Consider the following 24,183-nt stretch of genomic DNA (forward strand, 5'->3'; position numbering starts at 1 on the left):
GCCATTCATGTTGAGTCAAATCCGTGTATTAAAAATCCGTGTGTAACAAAATTGGACCTGTGCTTATTCATCCATTTATTCATTTTTTACTTTTGTCCATGCTGATTCCTAACCAGATGAAAGTGCAGGGTATTGCTGTATACTGTAAAAGGTAGTAATGCACACCGCACATTAATGCACACATGTAATGCACGTGTCTTGAAAGCATGAACATGCACTACCCATAAGGCAATATTACAAAAATGAGTGCAGCTCTTCCAAAGTCACACTCTGTCCTCAGAGTGTCCTTTTCCTGCAAGAGCATATCTGAGAAAAGGGGCTCTTTGAGATCTGCACTTCCAGGGGGAGAAATCCAAAAATTCATCCAACCTTCTTTCTGGGCTTCTCTATTGCCAGAGTCAAAGTGGAGGGGAAATCTATCCATTGGGTAAAATGGGAGGTAAACCTTAATTCTACAAGGAATTTGGTCCTTTATTTTTCCCACTTTCCTGGTCCTTATATCAAAAATCTTGGTACTGATAAAGGGGGTGGTCTTAATATATGGAGTATGAATAAGTGAAAATCTTTATAATGAATGTACTGCTAAAGAGGCAAGAGTGTAATCTGGATTTTGGGTTGCCAAATCTGATTGACCCTATTCCTGGAATTCCTAAAATCGTTTTTTTCCCCATCATGAAATAAGGTCCAGTTACAATCTCCACGGCTGCTTTCATTAGTCATCTGGAGATTCCTGGAGACTCCAAGCCAGTCCTGTAGGACTGGCAACCCTGTCTTTATTGCCATTCCAAGTAGATATAACTTCTGTCTGTTCATTAGGTTACACCCCTCAAGGTCATCTGCCAGCCCAGATGTATTCATAACACTGATGTTTGTGCAGACAGAAAATTCTGGGGACTGGGCTGTAAGGAATGGGATGTCAATACTAAATCACAACTCATATAATTTACAGATTTTAGCTGACCTAGAAAACCATGCACTTTTTAAAGATGACTTGGAATGTCAGAAGCTGATTCTGGAAGCCATGAAATATCATCTTTTGCCAGAAAGAAGGACTCTTATGCAAAGCCCACGAACTAAGCCAAGAAAATCCACAGTTGGGACCCTGTATGCTGTTGGAGGAATGGATAACAACAAAGGTACTAGTTAATAGTTTTGGGGTTTTTTGAAGATGGTTGACAGAAATTTCATTTTTCTTTTCTCTCATGGCATCTTATGTAATAGTATCACCATAGACTTATCTGATAGTGGTTATTCTTGGAAAAGCAAAGAAAATCTCTCTCAGAAAAAAAGCGTGAATGGGGCAGTCTGCAGTCCACAAATGTTTCATGTCGTACCTGCCTTAAAAGTCCCTTTGTCTTAAATTTCTTTTACCTAGCTACAAGCTACAGTAACTATTGAAACAAGACATAGCATAGCATCACTACCTATCACTCCAGGAAACTACTACCACCCACCATTCTTGTTGTGCATATATAGTACTTCCAAATAATTTATGCACAGAAGACACCAATAAATGTGCAGCAACAAGAAATGATCCCATGACATAATTCATACCAGTACACATTTAGCTTCCAAATATACAGTGCAGCCAAAAAGAGTCCTCACTCTGCACTCAGGTAAGAGGCCTGTTCAGAGGACCCAGAGGTATTTTAGGAGAAAGATTTGAATTCTGCTGTAAGAACAATGCCTCCATGCAGATAAATTCCATTAATACTGCCCACAATGTATTTGTAATGTACCCCCTTATCCGTGGATTCGGAACCCACAGATTTGACTCAACACAGGTTCCAAACCTGCAAGTGCCTTCTGGTCATGTCCAGAGGTGCTCTGAGGAGTGGAGAGGTCGCATGTGGCCTGACCACCCCTCAGAAGGCCTCTGAGAGGCCTTCTGAAGAGCAAGGACTGAGGAGGAGTATGGTGTATGTCGACCCTTTCTCATCCCTCCCACATCATGCCTACCTGTTTTGGCCTCTCCACTGGCAGAGTTACACATCCAAATGATTTCCTAGCGACTTCAGCATGACATTTTTCCAATGTTGTGAACGCATCTATAATACGTATGTTCATTTACAGCGGGGTTTCTACACTGGCAGGGCCTTTGTTGTTCCAGTGTACATGGAAGATATACTGGCATATCTCAAGGATGGACTGGCCCTTTAGTTAATCAGCCTTAAGTGAGAATTGGAATATAGAAGTATTGTGTACTCATTTTCTGAATACTAGAAAACATTTTCTTTAAAAGTCTGTTTCGAATTCCAAATGCAGAACAAAATCTGTAGAGTAAATTGTATTTGGAACTAAACTGTAAAATTATTATAGAGGAAAAGAAAACTTGCAGAGCAAAAGAGATCTCTATAAATAATTGAGTAGCTTTCTAGAAAAGGCAGAATACAAATTGATCTCCCGTCAGGTGTTTCAACCTAGTTCATTGTTCAAGCAGAAGAAACACCAAGGGGGTATACTGGGTTGCAAAATCATAATAAAAAGTAATAATGTCAGAGGTACTGTGATTTAAAAGAGAGAGAGATGGAAAATCTGAAATCAACGCCTGAGGTTATCTCAGCTTTCAATGACTTATTGTTTTGAGGTGAACACAGGGTAAAGAAAAATGTTAAAAGTAACCCAAGCAAAAAATTCAGCCATAAAAAAAATCAGCCATGCTAGTAAGGAAAGAGATAAAAACTGATCTACTGAAACATTAATTTCAAATGTCCTATTACTTAATTTGGTGATTAATTCTAAAAATGATCAAATTATGTTTTTATAAACATAAATTTGATGCCCTTACAATGTCAGGCTAGAAATATAATTTTCCATAACATCTGTGAATGCAGAATAAAGATCATTCACACCCTTACAGCGTTACATGCAAAGATTTTCTACCTTAATTGTCAGTAACTTGTCTCTTTAATCAGCTTTTCCTGTTCTGTTCCATTTCTGCATACAGTGAGGACACAGCTTCCTTCACTTTACTCCATCAGGCGATCCACTAGAAAAAAAATCAAGACAAAGCTGCTTCTAAAGCTGCAATTCTGTACACACTTACCTAGGAGTATCTCCCATTGAACTCAGTGGAACATATTTCTGAGTAGATACTCCTAAGATTGTGCAGTTAATCTCATAAAAAAGAACATTAGTTACATCCCAGTCCTATGCAACTGCCACACTGAAAGTGCAGGTCTGTCAACGGGATGGCCGTTGCATAGATAAGCCAGTAGGGGGAGCAAGAGGATGAGACCTATCTGTGTACCACAGCTGTCACATAGCTCCCTATGGATATCCTCAGAACTACTCCAGCTCTGTTGCTTGTGTAGCACTGTTAACCCACTAGGGGGAATAGCTGTCTAAGGAAGGTGGTTTTAGATTCGGTGGCCATGGACTCTTCCATGTCCTGCCCCACCCTGTCCTACTCTCTGCCCCTTTCCGACCTCCCCATTGGCAGGGTTGTGCCAATGGCTTTCATTGTTCTATTGAAAGTTGTACACAACTTTGCATGTGATGCATCCTGGAATGTACTCAGGAGGAGCAAGGAACCTCTGCATGACCTGGAAGTGGGTCTTTTAGCACTAAAAAAAGCTCCTCAGGCTTGGAAACAGCAAGGTTTGGCAGAGAAAAGGTAGAAACCCCCATTTTTGCACCTTTTTTCAAGGCATTTAAACTCGGACTCTGATATCGTCTGACATCCGTGGTGAGTCAAACCTGCAGATGCCAGATCTGGGGATACCAAGGTCTGACTGTATTTTGCCCATTTTGAACATTTGTACAGATAGATAACATATGAGAACCCTGCTGGATCAGGCCAAAGTCCATTCAGTCCAGTATGCTGTTTCCCAAAGTGGCCACTCAGATATGTTTTGGAAACTGACAAAAAAGAGATTAAGGCCTAATCCTCTCCTGCTGTTTTTTGCTCCCCTGCAAGTGGTATTCAGAAGCATACTGCCTCAGTGCCTCTGAACCCAGAGGCTTCCCACAGCAATCATGACCAGGGGCATCACTAGCAGGGGTAGGGTGTTCCATACTGGGTAACATCATAAGAGTTATGACACCGCTAGTGGTCAAAATTGTGAAAACTCTTTGTAAAATTTTATCTATGAATAATACCATAAAATACATACTTTTCTATAAAAGGTAATTTAATTTACATAAAAAGTAATTTAATGCAGAATGTAATGAAAGAAACTGTGTTGAATTATCTATATCAGTGGTTTCCAAATTCCTGGGACACAACCCACCAGGGGAACCAGAAGAAGACCATTCCCTCTTAAGGAGAGTGGCCCAGCAAGGATGGCAGCTGCTGCACTGCAGTGATCACGGCGGAGTTGCGACTAAGAGCTTCCTAATGTACCTGGGGAGTAGCACTGGCCATATGAAGGATGCGGGGTGGGGGGGGACTTGCAGCCCCCTCTTTGGGCCTCTCTGCTGCTCAGAAAGTCTCCTTGATCCAATTGCCATCCACTTCTAGAACTGGAACCAGTTCCTTCCCCTGCAAATACTTTTGGGGTTCCCAACTTCCAAGGACAAGTTTGGGAACCACTGATCTGTCAAATACTATAGTCAACGACTGCATTATATACCAAAAAGCAGAATTCTTTCACTCAAAACTGACCAATGAAACTGATTTTTCTGAGTCAGCTTTCATTTCCATATATTAGAGTTAATACTAGAACTTGTTGGGTGAATAATAAATATGTAGATACTGCATACAGGGCAAGAAGTTTTTGCCAATAAATCAGGCTTAGATAATTACCTCACCTTATCTGCGAAGTCAGGGGACAGGACTTTTCAAGCAACTCTGGAGAAGCTGCTTTTCAAAGAAGAGAAGCAATGCAGAGATCATTAGAGGGCTGTTAATCTCCATGGTAACCATCCTGGGAATCTCTAGTCAAAGTTAACCTTTTATTCTCCTCCTGAGGAAAGGGCTAAAGACTTCAACTGAAGTCAAGCTAACCTGGTTCCATTTTGCAAATGCTGCTGCAGCCTCCTTGAAAATTGCAAATGCTTGTGTTTTGCAGAGGTTTGTTTTTTTAAACACCAGGATGGAATCCTCATTTCCAATTGAAGCAAAATCCCAGGCTACAATTCAGCATTACTTAAGAATAACACCCATGGCAAGCAATGGATCTACTTCTGAGTAAACAGAGTTGCAACTATGTGCAGCTGCTCCTGCTCACAGTCATTCTTTGTTGCTTGTCTCTCTGCTGTGAATTGAATAGCACACTCCCAGTTATGTGTTCTAAGTTGTATGTTATATGTAGAGCAGTGATTTTCAAACTTTTTAATCTCACGGCACACTGACAAGGCACTAAAAATGTTCAAGGCACACCACCAGGTTTTTGACAATTAACAAGACACACCATGTTGCCAGTGGGGGCTCTCATCTCCCATTGGCCCTATTAATAAATGACCTTCCACCAAATTCCTGTGGCACACCTGTGGACCACTCACAGTACAGTGGTTGAAAATGGCTGATGTAGAGCCAATGGCTTAACACACAAGACACCTTAAAGAAGGATATGATTAATGGTTCTCTTGCAGTGGTTCCCTGTTGGAGTTGATGCAACTCCATCTACTGTCCAGAGGGGGCAGGATGCTGTCCAGAAGGCGTCAAGCTATGGCCCAATGACTCTGACCTTTCTACCTGTTCTCTCTGTGATCCTTGTGGGGTGTGGCCCTAACTCTTTATCCTTCCCTTCTCCTCTGATCACTTCCTCTCATCCTCTGACCACCAACCTGTTAAGATGTGCACACCAGGGCTCTGATGCCCAGGCCATCTTGAGCACAAGGCATGCAGGGCAAGGCAGCTCCAGGGCCTTGCTTTCTCTAAGTGTTAACTGAACCTCTGATCCTAATCAGATGCTGTAAATATACACTCAATGAAACAATAAGTAAATAACTTATTTTTTGTAACTTTAACAAGCCATTGCCTCTTTGTCTTTTTAATTGATTAGCAGTCAGCCGGGTGAGGGAGGTTCCCTGGGGTGATACCCAAAGGGGGGGGTCCGCTGCTTAAGCTACTGTGCTTCACTCCAAAGAGGAAACTATTTTTAATTTCCTCCAATATTCTCAAGCTTTTTTCACTTGCATACCCCTCGGCAGCCTATTTCCATAAATTGTACCCTTCATATTAGCAAAATGTTTGTAATTAATATGAATAATGTAAGCCCTCATCGCCTCTATATGAAAACCCATACTTCCTGTATTCATCACAGTGTTTTCTTTTTTTATCTGTTTGAAGAACAGAAGATTCTGTCTTTGCACTGTTTTGCACCAGAAGTGTGCTGAGATATTCTGGGTGATTGATCACTTTTCATATTATGTTTTAGTTTTTTTATGTGCTGGTTTTCAATCACTGATTCATACATGAATTGATCACCAAAAACTAGCTACTGGTGGGGCTTTCACAGCCAACTAGCTACATCCTTTCCTGCCTTGCTGGCCCTGCAAGGCATTCTACCCTTTTCTGCCATTATTCAATTCTCTTTCAAGTACCCCTAAAGGTCCTGTTGAATGCCCCTGGGGGTACATGTACCCCAGGATGGGAACCACTGGTATGTTGTTTACAGTGCACTTAACTCTGTTTACAAAAAGGTTTTGAAGACCAGAATTAAAAAGATTAAAGAATAAAAATGTATCATGATCTTTTACTATGTTTTTCGTAAACTAGAGACTGTACAGTTCTTCGGTAACAATTACCAGTAGGTTATTTTTCAAGATCTGGCCTCAGGTAAAATCAGACAAAACTATAGTCAGACACCCCCCTAAGTTGAAAAAGACCCTCCTGACTTATCCAAACGTCATAGAAAATTCCATTATTTTTTTACTCAAAACCCACCCTCAATGTGTGGGATCAGCTTATGGGCAAGTGTCTGGGGTGAATATTATTGGTGTATTACAATTTATTAGTACATTTATGAGGAGGTCCATGGGGGTTGATACCATGAATGATGCCATGAGTGATGATGATGATGCCATGGGAGATGATGGTGTCTGAAGTGACACCAACCCTAGTGACATATAACCAGTAACTAGTAGACTTTTCCTTTAAGATTTTGACCAGTCTTTTATAGCTAACAAGCTACAGGCCATCATCACATCTTGTGGTAATGAATTCCATGAACTAATTATGTTGTGTAAAAATACTTCTTTTTTCCTTCCTGGATCTCCTGCTAATCTTTTTCACTGAAGGACTTCTGGTTGAGTGTTGGAGAGGAGAGTGGTGCAATAACCCTGTATATTGCATATAAAGGGGGCAATAAAATTAGACTGGGGGACTAGGAGAGGTTTCCTGTTGTTATGTATGCAAGTTTAATGTATGTGTTATGCAGGATCGAAATCTTATGACTGGCCAATCAGGAGGTGGATCAAGATCCTACCCATGCAATTGGCCCTCTAGTTTAGCCTGCCAATCAGGTGGATTGCCAATTAGGCAATCCAATCTGCCTACAAGCCTGCCAATCAGGTGATTCAACAGCACCAATTGTGGGGAATCTGGGCAGAGCTAACAGGTATAAAGCAAAGGGTTTTGTCTTGTGTTTTCATTGCTTGGTTCTGTTCTGAAGATGAAATGTCTTGAGCTGTGATTTCTTGTCCTTCGTTAATTTTCATGAAACCACTATTTAACACTGGTGATGAAGGCAAGATTTAATTCCTTCATGCCTAACAATGCTAGAACCAAGAGTTGATTCACTTAGAGCTGATTCACCACCGGGGAATAGTCGCCTTGGACTAAGAAAGAAGTACCGGCTTAACATAAGAACAGCCCCACTGGATCAGGCCATAGGCCCATCTAGTCCAGCTTCCTGTATCTCACAGCGGCCCACCAAATGCCCCAGGGAGCACACCAGATAACAAGAGACCTCATCCTGGTGCCCTCCCTTGCATCTGGCATTCTGACATAACCCATTTCTAAAATCAGGAGGTTGCGCATACACATCATGGCTTGTACCCTGTAATGGATTTTTCCTCCAGAAACTTGTCCAATCCCTTTTTAAAGGCGTCTAGGCTATACGCCAGCACCACATCCTGTGGCAAGGGGTTCCACAGACTGACCACACGCTGAGTAAAGAAATATTTTCTTTTGTCTGTCCTAACCCGCCCAACACTCAATTTTAGTGGATGTCCCCTGGTTCTGGTATTATGTGAGAGTGTAAAGAGCATCTCCCTATCCACTCTGTCCATCCCCTGCATAATTTTGTATGTCTCAACCATGTCCCCCCTCAGGCGTCTCTTTTCTAGGCTGAAGAGGCCCAAACGCCATAGCCTTTCCTCATAAGGAAGGTGCCCCAGCCCTGTAATCATCTTAGTCGCTCTCTTTTGCACCTTTTCCATTTCCACTATGGCTTCCGTAAACCTGCTGAGTTGCCGCGATGACCACCCAAGATCACATTGAGGAATTCGGTCCAACATCCCCAGATCTATGGGACACTTACACAGAATGTCTTGAGTTTTTCCTTGAACCAATGCAGTCAAAGATGCCAACCTAAAGCGGGCCACCTTGGTCAATGTCTGTGGCTGTGCCACTTTTTAAATCACCCAGAATCTCGTGGCACCAGTAGAATTAAGGGCACCACTTATAAGAACATCATGACCCTCCTGAAGAATCACTTCGCTCCCCCGTCTTCCCATATTGCACACTGCCATGCCTTCTATAAGCAAAATCAGGTTGCCAGTGTGTCTGTTCCAGCTTATGTGGCCATGTTTCATCGTCTTGCTCAAAGATGTGAATTCCAAGACCTGGAAGAAATGGTTCTTGACCAGTTTGTATGCAGCCTCTGGGACAAAAGGATTCAGAGGAAGCTCTTCACTAAGGAAGAGCTGACCTTCCAAGAGGCTATCAAGGTGGCACTAGCATATGAAAAAGAGGAAGAAGCAGCAAGGGATATTTATGCCTCTCGCAACCTCTCACAACTTGAAAAGCCAAGGAAGTCCACCATGAGGATGAAGCCTTAGACCGTTTGGAAGAGGGGGAGGTGCTACAAATTAACCAAGGTATGTCGGGACACAATGATCACCAGGAACCACAAGCACCTAGACCCGGAGCCCGGCGTGCCTCTGATGTCTCCAACCAAGGCCCTAGTGCCAGCTGCAGGGAACTGCATGAGTGTCGGAGTCACCGGTTCTATGACGTGACTTGTCAGGCCTGTGGAAAGAGGGGCCATATTGCCCGCGTTTGTTGCAGTACACTTTCCCAGGAAACAGTGGGAAAACTGGCAACTCTGAGCCAGGAAGTTCTTCAAGGGTTTGTCAGCCAGGAAGAGCTCTACAGTAGTATACCCTGTCCAGAGTGTCCGTTTGCCAACTGAGGAAAAGATACATGTGACAGTAGAAATTCAAGGGTCTCCCCGCGTAATGGAGATAGACTCCAGATCAGCACTCTCTGTTATTTCTATGGAAACTTTTTAGTGCCTTTGCCGTAGAGGCAATTGGACTTTTGCTTACAAATTTTCAGGGCAGCCATGTCCCCGTTTGGCGTGTGGGTAAGTTTCAGATCCGTTATAAACATTGACAGGCTCCTGAATCTGGTGGTCACCAAGGGTCACCGCACCAGTCTCCCCGGCCTTGCATGATTTGATCCTCTCAGCATCTAGGTGACTGGGGTCCAAAATATAAGCAAACAAGACTTTGATGCAGTCTGCCAAGAGTTTGCCCAGGTCTTCGAGGGGACCCTTGGCTGTTACACTGGTCCCCTGGTCTCTCTGCACCTAGATCCAGCCATCTTATCCATCTGTATGAAGGCACAGCGAGTTCCCTTTGCACTCAAGCCCAATATAGACGAGGAACTGGATCGCCTCATGGCTCAGAGGATCATAGAATCAGTGCTGCATGCACACTGGGTGACTCCAGTTATTATCCCTCTCAAGCCTAATAGGATGTGAGGATCTGTGCGGATTACAAATGTACAATCAACAAGGCCCTCCAGCAGCATGCGTATCTGGTGCCGGTCATCAGCCATCTCTTGGAAAGAACACAACAGAAAGAATTTTGGAAAAGACACAACAGAGGCACAGACGATAGTTACCCACTGGGGTGCCTTTAGGGTCAAGCGCTTGTAGTTTGGCATCTGCGTAGCACCAGGAACTTTTCAGGGCCTTATGGATACTATCCTCAAGGGAATTCTTGGGGTCATTCCCTTCTTTGACAACATGCTGATTTTCTGGGTGTCAGATTCAGAATTTGCCAGTCGCCTTCACAAGGTCCTTCACTGCTTCCAGTCTGCCGGCCTTAGGGTGAAGAGAGAGAAGTGCATCTTGAGGGCCCCAAAAGTTGAGTTCCTGGGTACCTCATCAACGCAGACAGCATTCCTCTCACGCCAGAGAAGGTTCAAGCTATCATGAACTCCCCGCCTCCAAGCAGGAGTTACAGAATTTGTAGGACTTCTGAACTTCTGTAATTCCTTTTTGCCACCTAAGGCAGCATTGGCGGAGCCACTCCATCGCCTCCTATACAAGAGGACTCCCTGGGTTTGGGGCCGCTGCGAGGATGTCGCCTTCCGAGAGGTAAAGAATTCACTCACTTCAAACTCTGTGCTGGCCCTCTTTGATGAGTCACTTCCCATTGTTCTTGCATGTGACGCCTCTCCATATGGTAGTCACACAGTCCTCAGCCACTCACTGCCAAATGGAAGAGAGGTACCAGTAGCCTATTATTCACGCACCTTGTCTCCTATGGAATGGAATTATGCACAGGTAAAGAGAGTGGCAATAGTGGCAGGCATCAAAAAATTCCATGAATAAAAAATTATGGTTGCTGATTTTTGATAATGACAGACCATAAGCCCCTACTGGGCCTTTTTGCCCCAGATACTTGAAGACCATCAAGGCATCATAAGAATGAAGGAAGGAACTGTGTCTGGTGGCCCGGAACTGATACGGCCATCAAAGAATGGGTAAATCAGCACAACACCTGCCAGGAGTCTTGACCAGAAGCACCTAGAGTGCCTGTACAACAGTGGGAATCCACTCACACCCTGTGGTCTCAACTACGTATAGACTTTGCAGGACCTTTTCAGGGCCAAAATTTCTTCATTCTAGTGCATCCTGCTGCCCTCCCTTGCATTGGCATTCTGACGTAACCCATTTCTAAAATCAGGAGGTTGCATGTACACATCATGGCTTGTAACCCGTGATGGATTTTTCCTCCTGATTTTCCTTCTCATTTTCAGCTTTGAGAAAGGCAAACCAAACAAGCTGGAGGAAAACGCTCCGTAGGTTTTTTTAAAGTAATCCCCCTCTGTTACTACAGTGTGTGTGTGTGTGTGTGTGTGAGAGAGAAAGAGAGAGAGAGAGCGCTTCTCTTTGCTGCACCCGTTTTGGCTACAGAGGTTTTTCCCTTGGCTTTTCCTCTCCCCACAAGATTCTCATTGATTCTTGTGGAGTCTTCTGCGCTTGCCTCTTTAATGGCTCTGGGGCTCCAAGGAGTCTTACTGTTCCTGCGCAAGGTGCACAATCTTCCAGATCCTCTTCCATGGCTCCAGGGCTACTTCTGTGCCTCTGCAAGGCACAGCTTTTTTACAGTGTTCTGGACTGCCTTAAAACATCATGGGGCAAAGGAGGCAAAGATGTGTGCGACTTTGAATCCCTCCCCATTTGCATTGAAATAAATCCGCAGATAAAAAATCCATGTATAAAAAGGTTGCACCTTTATACTCTAGCACAGCAATCTGATATGAGTAAAAGCTTCCAGTCATGCTTACATTTTCTAGAAAATATAATTTCCAAAACAATTATCAGTTATGGTGTTTTTGATCACATTTGTTTAGAATAGCTTGAAAGCAGACTTACTACAACAGCACATGCACATGCAAAATAAATTTTTGAGGAAAAATGGAAGGTTTCTGCCCAATTTCCTTTGGGTGGAAGTTTGTTTGCAGATTTCAACTAAAGCAAATTTTTCAGCTGAATTTAAAGTCAGTTCTTGGTCCAAATATTTGATTTGGATATAAGTTTCACTCAAAGCAATGAAATTTATCAGGGGTATCTGTACATCTCTGATTATAGTTGAAATTGTTTGAGAGCAGATTATAATTTAAGTCAAGGGGAGACGTGTGCTTTTCAATCTGAAATTTTCTATTTCGGTCCCTAGGCTGACATTCCAGCAATATTAAATAAGAAAAACATTTTTGAAAACTATAAATCCAGAAGCATAAAACAGAACACATGACTAAAACATGGCAAAATAGTTTTTTCTCTACTACAATTTTCAAAGACACAGAACGCAATGTTTAATATTTCATATAGTACGCTGAAAGCAGAGGCTTGAAAATGTGAAATACCAGAAATGCTGGCAATAAATAAATAAATAAAAGCAGTTCCAAAGGCAAACTCTTCAGTGGGTGCAGGAAGCATTTTTATTAAACACCTCTGGAGCCCATAAAAAAAAGAGAGAGAACCAAAAACAGGGAATACTAAAATATATATTCCTCTGGTGAAGGGCAAAATATTTGAAATGCATTGGGACCAGTATTGTGCCTAATAAAACTGCTTCCTGCACCCATTGGTTCACTTTCTTTGCCTTTGTATTTGTTTTTCTACTCTTGCAGGTGTGGCATGACAAAAAATAAATTGAAATGGCTCAAACAGCTGACCTGTAGCACTAATTGGGAAACATGCACCACTGCCCTGCTCATATCCAGTGTGGGATGGGGAAGTCTTAACAGTGTGGTAATCAATTATCTTGTAAATGGAACAGAAAAACTCTTATTCTCATGAAATAAAAATGTTTGTAGCATTTGAAGTACAGATCTGTTTCACCTAATGTCATCACTTTTGAGACCATCTCGTGTTTCTGTGCAGTAAAATTCCCCAGATGACAGCTTCATGGAGGAAGTAAGGTGTTGTGAGTCTATAGGATTCTAGACACTAATTCATGTGAGTGTAGCAAAGTACTGTTGAGCTTATATGAATTGCCATTGGAAATTTGTGTGCTTTTTGCGACTCAGGGCATCATCCCAATCCCCCCGTTCAGATGGATCAAGTCCCTTGCTCCAGCCAAAGTGTGTCACAATATGCTGTAAAGCACTTTTGTGCCATTCTTAGGGGAGATAGACCACCACACGGACATGGACCGGCTTCCCTGCACCAGCACAGGCCCCAGAAAGAAGTGAATTTGTGCCGGCTGAGTTTGGCCGGCACAGAGGTCAGGGGGATGGGGAGGGTGGGGAGGAGGCGGGAGGGAGGTGTTTTGAGGTGGGGAGGGTGGGCATAGGGCGTTCTCGGGGGTGGGCAGGTGGGGAGTGGGAGTCAGTGCCAGGATCCGGCAGTTATGCCGGATTCTAGTCCTATTCCCAGGTGACCCAGAGCAGTCCCGGGCTGCACCACTACTTTAGGTGGTGCAGATCTGAGTAGACCCATTGGGGCTGCTGTGGCTCTCCCCAGGTAATGGGAAAAGTTTCCCCTTGCCTCGGGCCAAGCCTCAGACACCCCCAAACTTCCACTGGATACAGTGCTTGCACTGGATACAGCGCTTGCATCTGATATTTTCCCTGCCCTGGAGCCATGACATTTTAGTGCATCTGAATGGAGCTCTACATTTCATACAAAGTAAATAAGCCTGTAGGCATTGTTCACACATGCAACCAGCCACTTCCAGAAGGTTGTAGTGGATAGGGCGATGGGCGGATTTGCAGTGGTGGTGGCTGCTGGGGCCACTGCCAGGAGCAATACATAGAGAACTGGAGTTCAATAAAATAAGAAAGGGAGGGGGGAACCAAGAGGAAAAGGGGGGGAATTAAGGGGAGAACCTGTTTTAAGTCTTTGCGCTCTGTGTGTGCCAAGGGAAAGAGTGGAAAAGAAAAAAAATGTTTGGGGGTCTGTCATGGGGGCAGAAGTGGGGCTGTGGGGCACTCCTGCATTTTGAAATTTCCCACTACACCACTACTTCTACCATTGTGCAATATCATTTATGCAGGAAATTCTTTTGGAGAAACTGCATTTATTTCAATTAATATTAAAGATTCAAAATGCTGCCATGTCACTGAAATAGCTGCAGGCTGCTTGCATGTGTAGTGTTCTTCACACTGAGGATTTTGTACATGAGCCCCTACCCAGGAAAGAGTGTTTAAAGGGAAAGCAAGCTTCTGATTCACATGGAAACCAGCTGCAATGCTGCCATAATGACATATGGATCAAACCTTAGTAGGCTTACTGTAAAATTGGTTAAGAATTGGACTATATTGTCAACAACACAAAATGTTATCTTCTCTCTTCTAAGGTGTTCAGGTGGCTTTCCTCCTAATTAAAGATTGACTTTCTGGATCAAACTACAAGTCCATCTTGCCCAGCTTTCTCTTCTTAATAGCAACCAGTCAGATTTCTCTGGCAAGTGTGAAAGCAATAGATTTTCTTGTTTGTTCCCAGCATCTGATATAGCATAGGAAGCATAGCATAGGAGGTTTGACTTACCTATTTTGCAAATATATGTTGACAACTGTTTATCTGGATTGCAGAACCAGTCTTTGGAGCTGTGGGACCCAATTAGAATCAATTTTTACAAGGGCCCTAGGATCCCAGCCAGGGTCTATAGAATCTTACATAACGCAGACACTCGCCTTTAAGTCAATCTCACAGATAAGTCGAGGACAGGTTTTGAGCAAAAAATCATGGAATTTTCTATGACTCTCAGATAAGTCGGGAGTTAAACTTAGGGGGATGTCTGACTATAGTTTTGTTTGATTTTACTGTACTGGCTTTAATTTATTAAAGACTAATAATAAGATACATTTTTATTCATTTTAAATTATGGTCTTCACCACCTTTTTGTAATCACTATCAGAGTAAGTGCACTGTAAACAACATATCGGTAAAATTGTGGTTCCCAACCTGGGGTTCATGTACCCCCAGGGGCACTCAACAGGACCTTTAGGAGTACTTGAAAAAGAATGGAATATGGCGGAAAAAGGCAGGTAGTGCTGTGAAAGCCCCACCAATAGCTAGTTTTTGGTGATCAATTCATGTATGAATCAGTGATTGAAAACCAGCAGAGTAAAAAAGCTGAAACATAATATGGAAAGTGATCAATCACCCAGAATTTTCTCACAAGACATTTCTTGTGCAAAAGAGTGCAAAGGCAGAATCTTCTGTTCTTCAAACAGATAAAAAGAGAAAACACTATGATGAAGTATGGAATTTCATAGAGAGGACATGAGGGATTGTATTATTAATTACAAACATTTAGCTAATATGAAGGGAACAATTTATGTAAATAGGCTGCCAAGGGATATGCAAGTGAAAAAGGTTGGGACAGTGGCATTGTGTGGGGGTGCGTGGGGTGCTGGCTGTACCGAGTGATGCGCACCGGGGGGGTGACGCACACTGGGGGGGTGACGCGCTAAAATCGTGTGAAACTGAACCGTATCGCACGTTTATTTGCGAGTAGGCGAACTTGCCTTAGTCCGTCAGAAAGGGGAGGCTAAGAGCAATGGTCCTGATCCATTGAATGCAGCCCAAAAAAACACCTGAGAAGGAAGTCCCTTCTTCCAAGCAGACAAATGCATTGAGCCCTATGGAAAGCGAAAATAAGTCTCACTGTCTCATTTACTCATGAGTAAGCAAACATGCCTTGGCTGGTGGTCAGGCCAGGTAAAGGGGAATGTGAAGCCACCAGAATGGTCCTAATCTGATGGAACTGGAGCTCAACAAATGCTCCAGAAGGCAGCCTCCGCCCCCCCCACTAAACAGGATCAAAACAGTGGCTTCAGCTGATAAGGTGAACTTTTTTGAGACTTGCAAAGCCACGTGGATCCTGACATTAATCTGGTTTAAGCAGAAGTTCTTAAATTGAGCTGGGGACTGGGTAGGGCTGAAAACTTTATTGATTTTGAAGCGGGGAGTGTTATTGTAGGGAGGGTACAGAGGAAATTCACTTGGTGGAACAGGGCTGGCTTCTGCTTTTTTAATTATTTGTTTTACTTTAATTATTTATATTTATTTATTTTAATTTGCCTGATGATGTCACTTCCACCATGACATCACTTCTGGTGGGTCTTGGACAGATTGTCATTCTAAAAAGTGGGTCCCAGTGCTAAAAGTTTGAGAACTGCTGCAATAAGGTGTTAGTAAATTGACACCCTGGAGGGGTGTGTGACACCACTAGTGACCAAAATCACTAAAATCACAGTTTGGAAGAATAATACCATCATGTTATATATCAATCAATGTGTAATTTCATGCAGAATGTGTTGTCTTTGTTCTATCAAAAGATACAACCAAAAAACCAGTGGAGGCAGAGTGATGGTACATCACCACGCCCACCACCTGGGGTGTTGTCCCGCCCACTGCATGGGGGGTGACGCACTGGCATCCCATACCAGGTGGCGCAAACCCTAGTGACGCCACTGGGTTGGGAACCATTGCAGGAGAACCATGAATCAAATCCACTTTTAAGGTACCTGGGGTGTTAAGCCAGAAGCTCTACATATAACAAACAACTTATAACACATCACTGGAATGTGCTATTCAGTTCACAGCAGAGAGATGAGCAAATGAAGCTGCATATAGTTGCAACCCTTTTTACTCAGAAGTAGACCCCCGCTTTCCATGGATGTTATTCTTAAGTAATGGTGCACTGAATTGTAGCCTGGGGCTTTGTTTCAAATGGAAAGGAGGATGACACCCTGGTGCTGACAAAAACAGACCTCTGCCAAATGCAAGTATTTGTAAAACCAAAGGAGGTTGACCAATTGAAGCCTTGAGTTCTTTCCTCTGGAGGAGAATAAAAGGTTAACTTTGGCTGGAATTTCCAGAGAGGTTACCATAGAAACTAATGATCTCTGCATTGCTTCTAATGAGCAATCTAATAATACTGCCTGAGCAAGAAAACTTTACAGAGTTGAAAAACTTTGCCCTCTGATCAATCTCGGAGATAAGGCGAGGTAATAATTTAAACTTGATTGCTTGGCAAAAATTTTCTGTACAATAGGCAAGTATCTTCGGTATATAAATCCAATTTTTATAGACTTCATAGCTGTATGATAGAATGGAAAGCACTCAAAAAGTTCTTGTCATTTAATGAACCAAATGGGTCTAAGCACATTTTCATATAAAATTTCATACAAGAGTAGGAACAAGTCACTTGTGCTGACCTGCAAGTATCACAAATGTGTCATAAGGCACATTTGTGCCAACTTTAGAGTCATAGAGGCCAGCACAAGAAGTTGCTCTGGCCTCCCCGCACTAGATCCAGGCCCGGCGTGGTAAAATTGTGTCGGCTGAGCTCGGCCAATGCAGGGGTCTGGTGGGGGCATGGGGAGGGCAGGGAGGAGGCATTTGGGGGCAGGGGGAGAGCAGGGAGCAGGCATTCCTAGGGGTAGGTGGGCAGGGAGCGGGAGGTGGGGCTAGGATTATGCTGGATCCTTTTTTTAAAATTAATTTATTAATTATTTTCCAAATAAAAACAAACAACAAATATAAACAAACACATAACAAACACAAACTCAATATACAATACAAAAAAAACACAAAAACATACCGTTGAAGGGTGCAGGCAATCTTTGTATTGGCAACCTTCAGTCTCGAAAGACTATGGTATCGTGCTCTGAAAGGTGGTTCTGGCACAGCGTCTAGTGTGGCTGAAAAGGCCAATCTGGGAGTGACAATCCCTTCCACACCGGGAGCAAGTGCAGTCTGTCCCTGGTCTGTCTCCCTGGCTATGGGCCTTCCTTCTTTGCCTCTTAGCTCAGACTGTTGGCAAAGTGTCTCTTCAAACTGGGAAAGGCCATGCTGCACAGCCTGCCTCCAAGCGGGCTGCTCAGAGGCCAGGGTTTCCCACTTGTTGAGGTCCATCCCTAAGGCCTTCAGATCCCTCTTGCAGATGTCCTTGTATCGCAGCTGTGGTCTACCTGTAGGGCGCTTTCCTTGCACAAGTTCTCCATAGAGGAGATCCTTTGGGATCCGGCCATCATCCATTCTCACGACATGACCGAGCCAACGCAGGCGTCTCTGTTTCAGCAGTTCATACATGCTAGGGATTCCAGCACGTTCCAGGACTGTGTTGTTAGGAACTTTGTCCTGCCAGGTGATGCCGAGAATGTGCCGGAGGCAGCGCATGTGGAAAGTGTTCAGTTTCCTCTCCTGTTGTGAGCGGAGAGTCCATGACTCGCTGCAGTACAGAAGTGTACTCAGGACGCAAGCTCTGTAGACCTGGATCTTGGTATGTTAGGTAGAATGGTGTTAAAAGCAGAACTATAATCCACAAATAACAGCCGTACATACGTACCCCGTTGGTACATATGTACAAAATGGCAAGTACTGCAGGTGCCCCAATGTGCCATTTAAGTGGATTCTCCCACTTGCCACTGGAGCCATTCCAGGCCTTTGGGATCCGGCCATCATCCATTCTCACGACATGACCGAGCCAATGCAGGCGTCTCTGTTTCAGCAGTTCATACATGCTAGGGATTCCAGCACGTTCAAGGACTGTGTTGTTTGGAACTTTGTCCTGCCAGGTGATGCCGAGAATGTGTCGGAGGCAGCGCATGTGGAAAGCGTTGTTTCCTCTCCTGTTGTGAGCGAAGAGTCCATGACTCACTGCAGTACAGAAGTGTACTCAGGACGCAAGTTCTGTAGACCTGAATCTTGGTATATTCCGTCAGCTTCTTGTTGGACCAGACTCTCTTTGTGAGTCTGGAAAACATGGTAGCTGCTTCCACGTAGGTAGGTAGGTAGGTAGGTAGGTGCAGGCAATCATATCAATATATCTAATCAGTCAGTACATATCTTTTGTTCCTCTTCTAGTTTAACCTCTTAATATCATTTATCTATCATATCATATCCTGTATAATATATCATGTATACAATATATTCATCTAAATGCGCTATCTTATACATCTACAACTTCATTTTCAACCAAGCATAAAATGGTCTCCATTCCTCTATCTATGTCGGTTTACGCTGTTGATCGAAAATCTCTGTAAGCCTATCCATTTCCGCCACATTCATTAATAGTTAAAACATCCAGACTAGCTTGAACCTGCAGAAATGGATTTGTGTGCTGCTGTCCCATCACCACTGATTTTTCTATATTGTCTTGTATTGTCTGCTTCCAATCTTTTCAGTTCCTCTTGTGTTAGTTTTCCCAAATTTGACTACAGGGCGGGAGAGCCCCTAACTTTCGCTCCTTTTCCTGTCATCTGTTTTCTTCCTTCTTATATCTTCTTTCCTGTAAAACTCAAAATCTGTTATCACATATATTAGTATCAATTATCCATACATCACATCACATCATCAAAAAAATTAACTGTTCACCCATAAAAACCAACACAAGGAAATTTTAAATCAAATAAATCTTTGCATTTCAATATTTTTAATGCCACTAGATGTCCTCAGTGTATCGTCCTCTTTACTTCACTTGTCAAGTCCTGTTCTTATGCTTGCAATGTCTTTTTAAATCCACTAGATGTCCCCGATGTTCTATTCTTCTTATTCTATTGTTTTGATTCTATTGCTTATGTTTGTTGCTATATCAACCGCATTGTATTCCAGGAGATAGTCAAAACAAAACAGGAGGAATTCAAAACAATGAAACCACTTTTGCAAAATAAAAAAAATGCAGACTTCAGCTCTCTCCACAGGCACTCCAAGATCTCCACAGGAAAACGAAACTGAGCGTTTCAAAGCAAAGTTTATATTCCAAAATGACCAATTTGCAATCCAAAGAGTCCTAGATTTGTAAAGTTAGAGTTATGCTCTCATATTTCCATAACAAGCTCGGCAGGTCTCCTCCAAAGCTTCTTCTATCCCCCCTCTTCTTCTTCCCAGAAGGGGAAAACCTGCCCCTCCTTCTTCTTTCCTCGGGCAAAAGCTTAATCAGGCAGTCAATTAATCAATCAATGCCAGACACACACAGCAGAACAACACTCACTTAGTTCTTCCAACATCCTTTCCTGCTTGGGGCCTTCAGCTTAGTTTCAACATGAACACCGACATTGATGACTGGGTTCCCTTGGAGAAAAAACAGCCCCCGGCTGGACCCTTCCTCTCCAAAACCATACACCATCTGTAGGGTCGAATCTCTCCTGATCACAGATCCTCAGATCTCCTCAGACCCACAGTTTTTTGGGAGGAAATAGCATGCTTTCCCAAGAGCTTTCAAGAGCTCAGAAAAGCACAGCCATTCAGTTGCCTCTGGCCCCGCCCCCCAGGATTATGCTGGATCCTGACCCTGTTCCTGAGCAGTGCTGCCTCCTGAGGTGGTGCAGATCTGAGTAGACCCATTGGGCCACTGCAGCACAACACGGGGTAAGGGGAAATATTTCCCCTTGCCTTGGGTTGCACCAATTCTGGCCCCAAACTTGCGCTGGATACAGCACAGACCCACTGGCCTGCCTTTTCCAGCACAAGTTAAGATTGGGCTGTAAATTACACTAGCACAGAGCCCCCATAAAGTGCTGGACCCAATTGGGAGTAATTGGTCAAGTTGGCTTAAAGTCATCTCTGCTGGGTAGCATTTGGATAACATTCTCAAAATGCAGTTTTAGGCATGTCTACTTGGACGTAAGCTTCACTGAGTATAGTGATTTACTTCCATATGAGCATGTATGAATTGCAGCTCTAATATCCCAGTTAAAAATTGTGTATGTCTCTTTAAAGTAATATATGACTATTGAGGACAATTTATTTCCATCATAATGTCATATTTTGTGATGTCTTGACATCCGTATTAACATGCAATTTATTTGCCATCCTGAAAATCTAGAAGCAAGTTGCATATGAATATTTTAATTAAGCGTAGAAGTGTTTTATACAGTATATTTTCATTTTGCCATTTCTAGAAGCTCTTGAGGTACCTTTTGGTGTCTGTTCTGACTTTTTATAACTGCTAAGTCTGTTATAACTACTACACTATTTAGCAAACTTTCACTAAAATAAATGAATAGTGTTCTTTTCTGATACGTGTGATGTAAGAGATACTGCATTAATAGATAGAGCAGCATGTGGATTTTAACTATCTAGTTGCTCTCCAGAGTACCATATTATCCAGAACATGAAAAAGTCTAATTAGTTCTTTATAGTTTCATATAATAGCCATGCTTTTTTGCTTTGAAAGTTTATCACAGCAAGGAATTCTTCATGCTAGTTTATAGTTCTAAAGAAAAGCTAATTAATTTAACCACATGCACATGTGGTCACACTACTGGCAGTCTCAGTGTGGTACAACATCAAAAACCACTTTACTTCAGGTCAAGGGGGCTGTGAATTCACCAGATGGATATGGGCACTCAAGGGATAGGTGAAAAAACTACTAAAGGCAGAAAGGAAGGATAAAAAGCATGAAAAATTTAAGTAAGAAAAGGACTTCCTACTTTCAGCAGGTGGTTTGTGCAAGGGAACAGGATGTGTCTTCCTAGAGCAGTGGTTCTCACACATTTAGCACTGGGACACACCTTTTTAGAATGAGAATCTGTCAGCATCTGCTGGAAGTAATGTCATGACCAGAAATGACATCATCAAGCAGGAAAATTTTTAGCAATCCTAGGCTGCAATCCTACCCACACTTACCCAGGAGTAAGTCCCATTTACTATCATTGTTTGAAAGAATATGCATAGTAGTTTGTTAAAAGTACAGGCCTGTAACATTTCCCCAAATGCAGTCACATACCGTGGTAGCATCAAGTCTAATATATTAAAAATAAAAAATTGAAATGAATGGGCACCAACCTGAAATTGGCTCATGACCCACAGTTTGAGAAGCACTGTCCTAGAGGAAAGCAATAAAGGTTTTATCCATTTGGACTATTTACATCATGCAGGGAACTAGATTTCACAGTTTTTATCTTGTTCACACTGAGACATGGGAAAGGGGATGGGTAACTTAGGGTCCCCTTATGAGAAAATCTTGGGTCCCCTCAGGCAGAAAGGTGGGGTAAAAATACTGTTAATAAATAATAAAGAAAACTGACATAATGCAAATTATGCAAAATTAATTTCCTTCTTTAGGCCCAACACTATGCAGTAGATTTGGGGCGCAATCCTAAGCCCTTATATCAGTGCTTTCCAGCACTGTCATAAGGGCAATGGAGCGCTGTGGTAAGCGAACAAACATTGCCTTACTTTGAGAAGGCCTCCATGAGTGACACCCAACTGCAGGATGCAGCACATGTCCCATTGGCACCGCTATGCTGTGCTGGAAAGTACTGACATAAGGGGTTAGGATTGCACCCTAAAATGAGTTTGTGATTAGTTTTCTACTTTAAAGCTTCAATTTGAAAAGTGATGTTTGACTTCTCAGTGAAATGTTCTGCTTTGGGGTGGATTCCATGGCTTTGTCTCTTGGGAGACTTGGGACCTCTGTAACTTTGTGCAGGGGTAGAGTGATGGCAGCCATGGCTTTGACTTCACTTCCAGGTTTGTGCCACCACAGTGAAAAAGGATAATTTTAACTTACCTAGGGTCACCTCCGGAGGGTGTGGACTCCTCTATGGGCTTCCCCACACCTCAGAACAGCTTCAAAATGTGACCCTGACCCACTTCCAGTTAGAAACCTTCTGGATGAAAACCAGAAGTGGGTCAGCGTCACATTTTGAAGTGGTTCTGAGAAACAGGGAGACCCACAGAAGGGTCTGTGGCCCACCACACCCTCCAGAGAGTGATAGCAACCCCTGGTAAGTTTTAAAAACTAACCTTTTCGCTGTGGTTTTGTGATCCTGGAAGTGCCATTGCTGCTATTTCAGTGTTGCCACTCCCCTTAAGGGGATAGCGACCTTTTCTCCCAAGCTGGGGCGTCGCAACACCCAGTTTCAGTACTGCTGGTCTGTGGTTTAGTAAATGTACAGATTTTGGTGATAAAGCCTTGTATTTCATTTGAAAGTGATGGTTTGGAGGCAAATTAAATATCAAAATCAGACTTTTTTGTTTCAACATTCTTTGTTCACCATTGAACGTCAGTTGTTTTCAAATATATGGCAGCCCCTCAAGAATTCTTTTACCCAGGAACTTTTCAGACTAGATTTAAGTTGTCACTGCCAGTGAGGTACACTCCACAATATAAATGTGTATTCTCTAAGTTTTCATATATAACTTGAAACTTTTCATCTCTAACTTTTCAAATGTAGAATAGATTTCAGTAGCAGAACTTTTCTTAGATCTAACAAACAATAGCAAAATGAAATCTCAATATCTTAAAAGGCTAAACATCTTAGAAGTTTACCAAGTCTTTTTCATTTTTTAAGTACAAATTAGCATGGTAGTTTAATTTAGCTCTGTAGGAGTTTGGTAAGCATGCACAGGACTAGGAAGTTGACAGCGTAATCCTATCTTTGTCCTTCGTCCCAGTGCTGTCTGTACCAGTCGAAGGTGTCACAAACAGTGTGCTATGCTGGAAGGGAGGCCTGTGTCGCCCTACCCCACATCCAGGCATTTCACCAAATAGCACTAATAAGGTTGCACCAGGCAGTGGAGGGACATGGGGAGGATGGCAAGGAGGTGGGGAGGGGCATTTCTGGGTGGGAGAGGATGGAACAGGGGGCAAATGAGGCCCAAGAAGCTTCCTCTGTGATATCCAAACTCCCAAGCATCATACTGGGCTCCCCAGATTTGCACCAGCTGTATAGCTAGTGTGGATTCGAGTATCCCCATAGGGCAGGCAGGGGCATTACTTGGGGTAAATGTATCCCCTTACCTTGAGGAGACCTCCAGCCACCTCCTTATCTGTGCTGCGCAGGCTAGAATGGGCATCTCATGTACCAAAACTACCCTTTAAATTTTTGGTGCAGTGATGTTCTACAGAGGAGTATCGGAACTTATAAGCATATTGTATCCAATATAGATACATCTGCTTAGTGAATCTCTGCAGTTACCCTTCTGTTACATTTCACCATCAGAAACTTTCAAGACGGCTAGGAGAACAAGAAATTGGGAGTCTATAGCTTAAGGTTCTGTAAATCATTTTTTTCCCCCTGAAGCTCTTTCTGCTGATTCTGCTCCTGCTGAAGTTGCTGCTGACATATACCTTTGACCATTTTGTTCAAGATTTAGAGATGTTGCTTTGAGTAGGTGCAAACCGATGACCTTGGCCTAGTGATCTGCAACAGTATGTGTTGAAATAGAAAGAAATCTATCGAGGTGGAACAAATGTGATTGAACTGAGTTATTGACACAGATATCAAGGAGAATTTCTTTAGAGAAAGAAAAGAACCTAGGCAGCAGAAAGTGGAAAGGTTGCTGCTTTTTCCTCCATCTCTTTGTAGAAATG

The 24,183-nt window shown here is 42.9% G+C and overlaps 1 protein-coding gene across 2 annotated transcripts in view; it reads left to right on the forward strand.

The window, feature by feature from the left end:
- The window catches only part of KLHL1 (kelch like family member 1), a 230,053-nt gene that overhangs the window by 147,532 nt on the left and 58,338 nt on the right, over positions 1-24,183 (forward strand). For both annotated transcript variants that reach the window (XM_066620078.1, XM_066620079.1), the window contains one exon: positions 950-1,136. In XM_066620078.1, the coding sequence (XP_066476175.1) occupies positions 950-1,136 (187 nt within the window). The remainder of the gene's footprint in view (positions 1-949; positions 1,137-24,183) is intronic.

The sequence above is a fragment of the Tiliqua scincoides genome, chromosome 3 (assembly GCF_035046505.1).
Source record: "Tiliqua scincoides isolate rTilSci1 chromosome 3, rTilSci1.hap2, whole genome shotgun sequence".
In the NCBI taxonomy this organism is placed as follows: Eukaryota; Metazoa; Chordata; class Lepidosauria; order Squamata; family Scincidae; genus Tiliqua; species Tiliqua scincoides.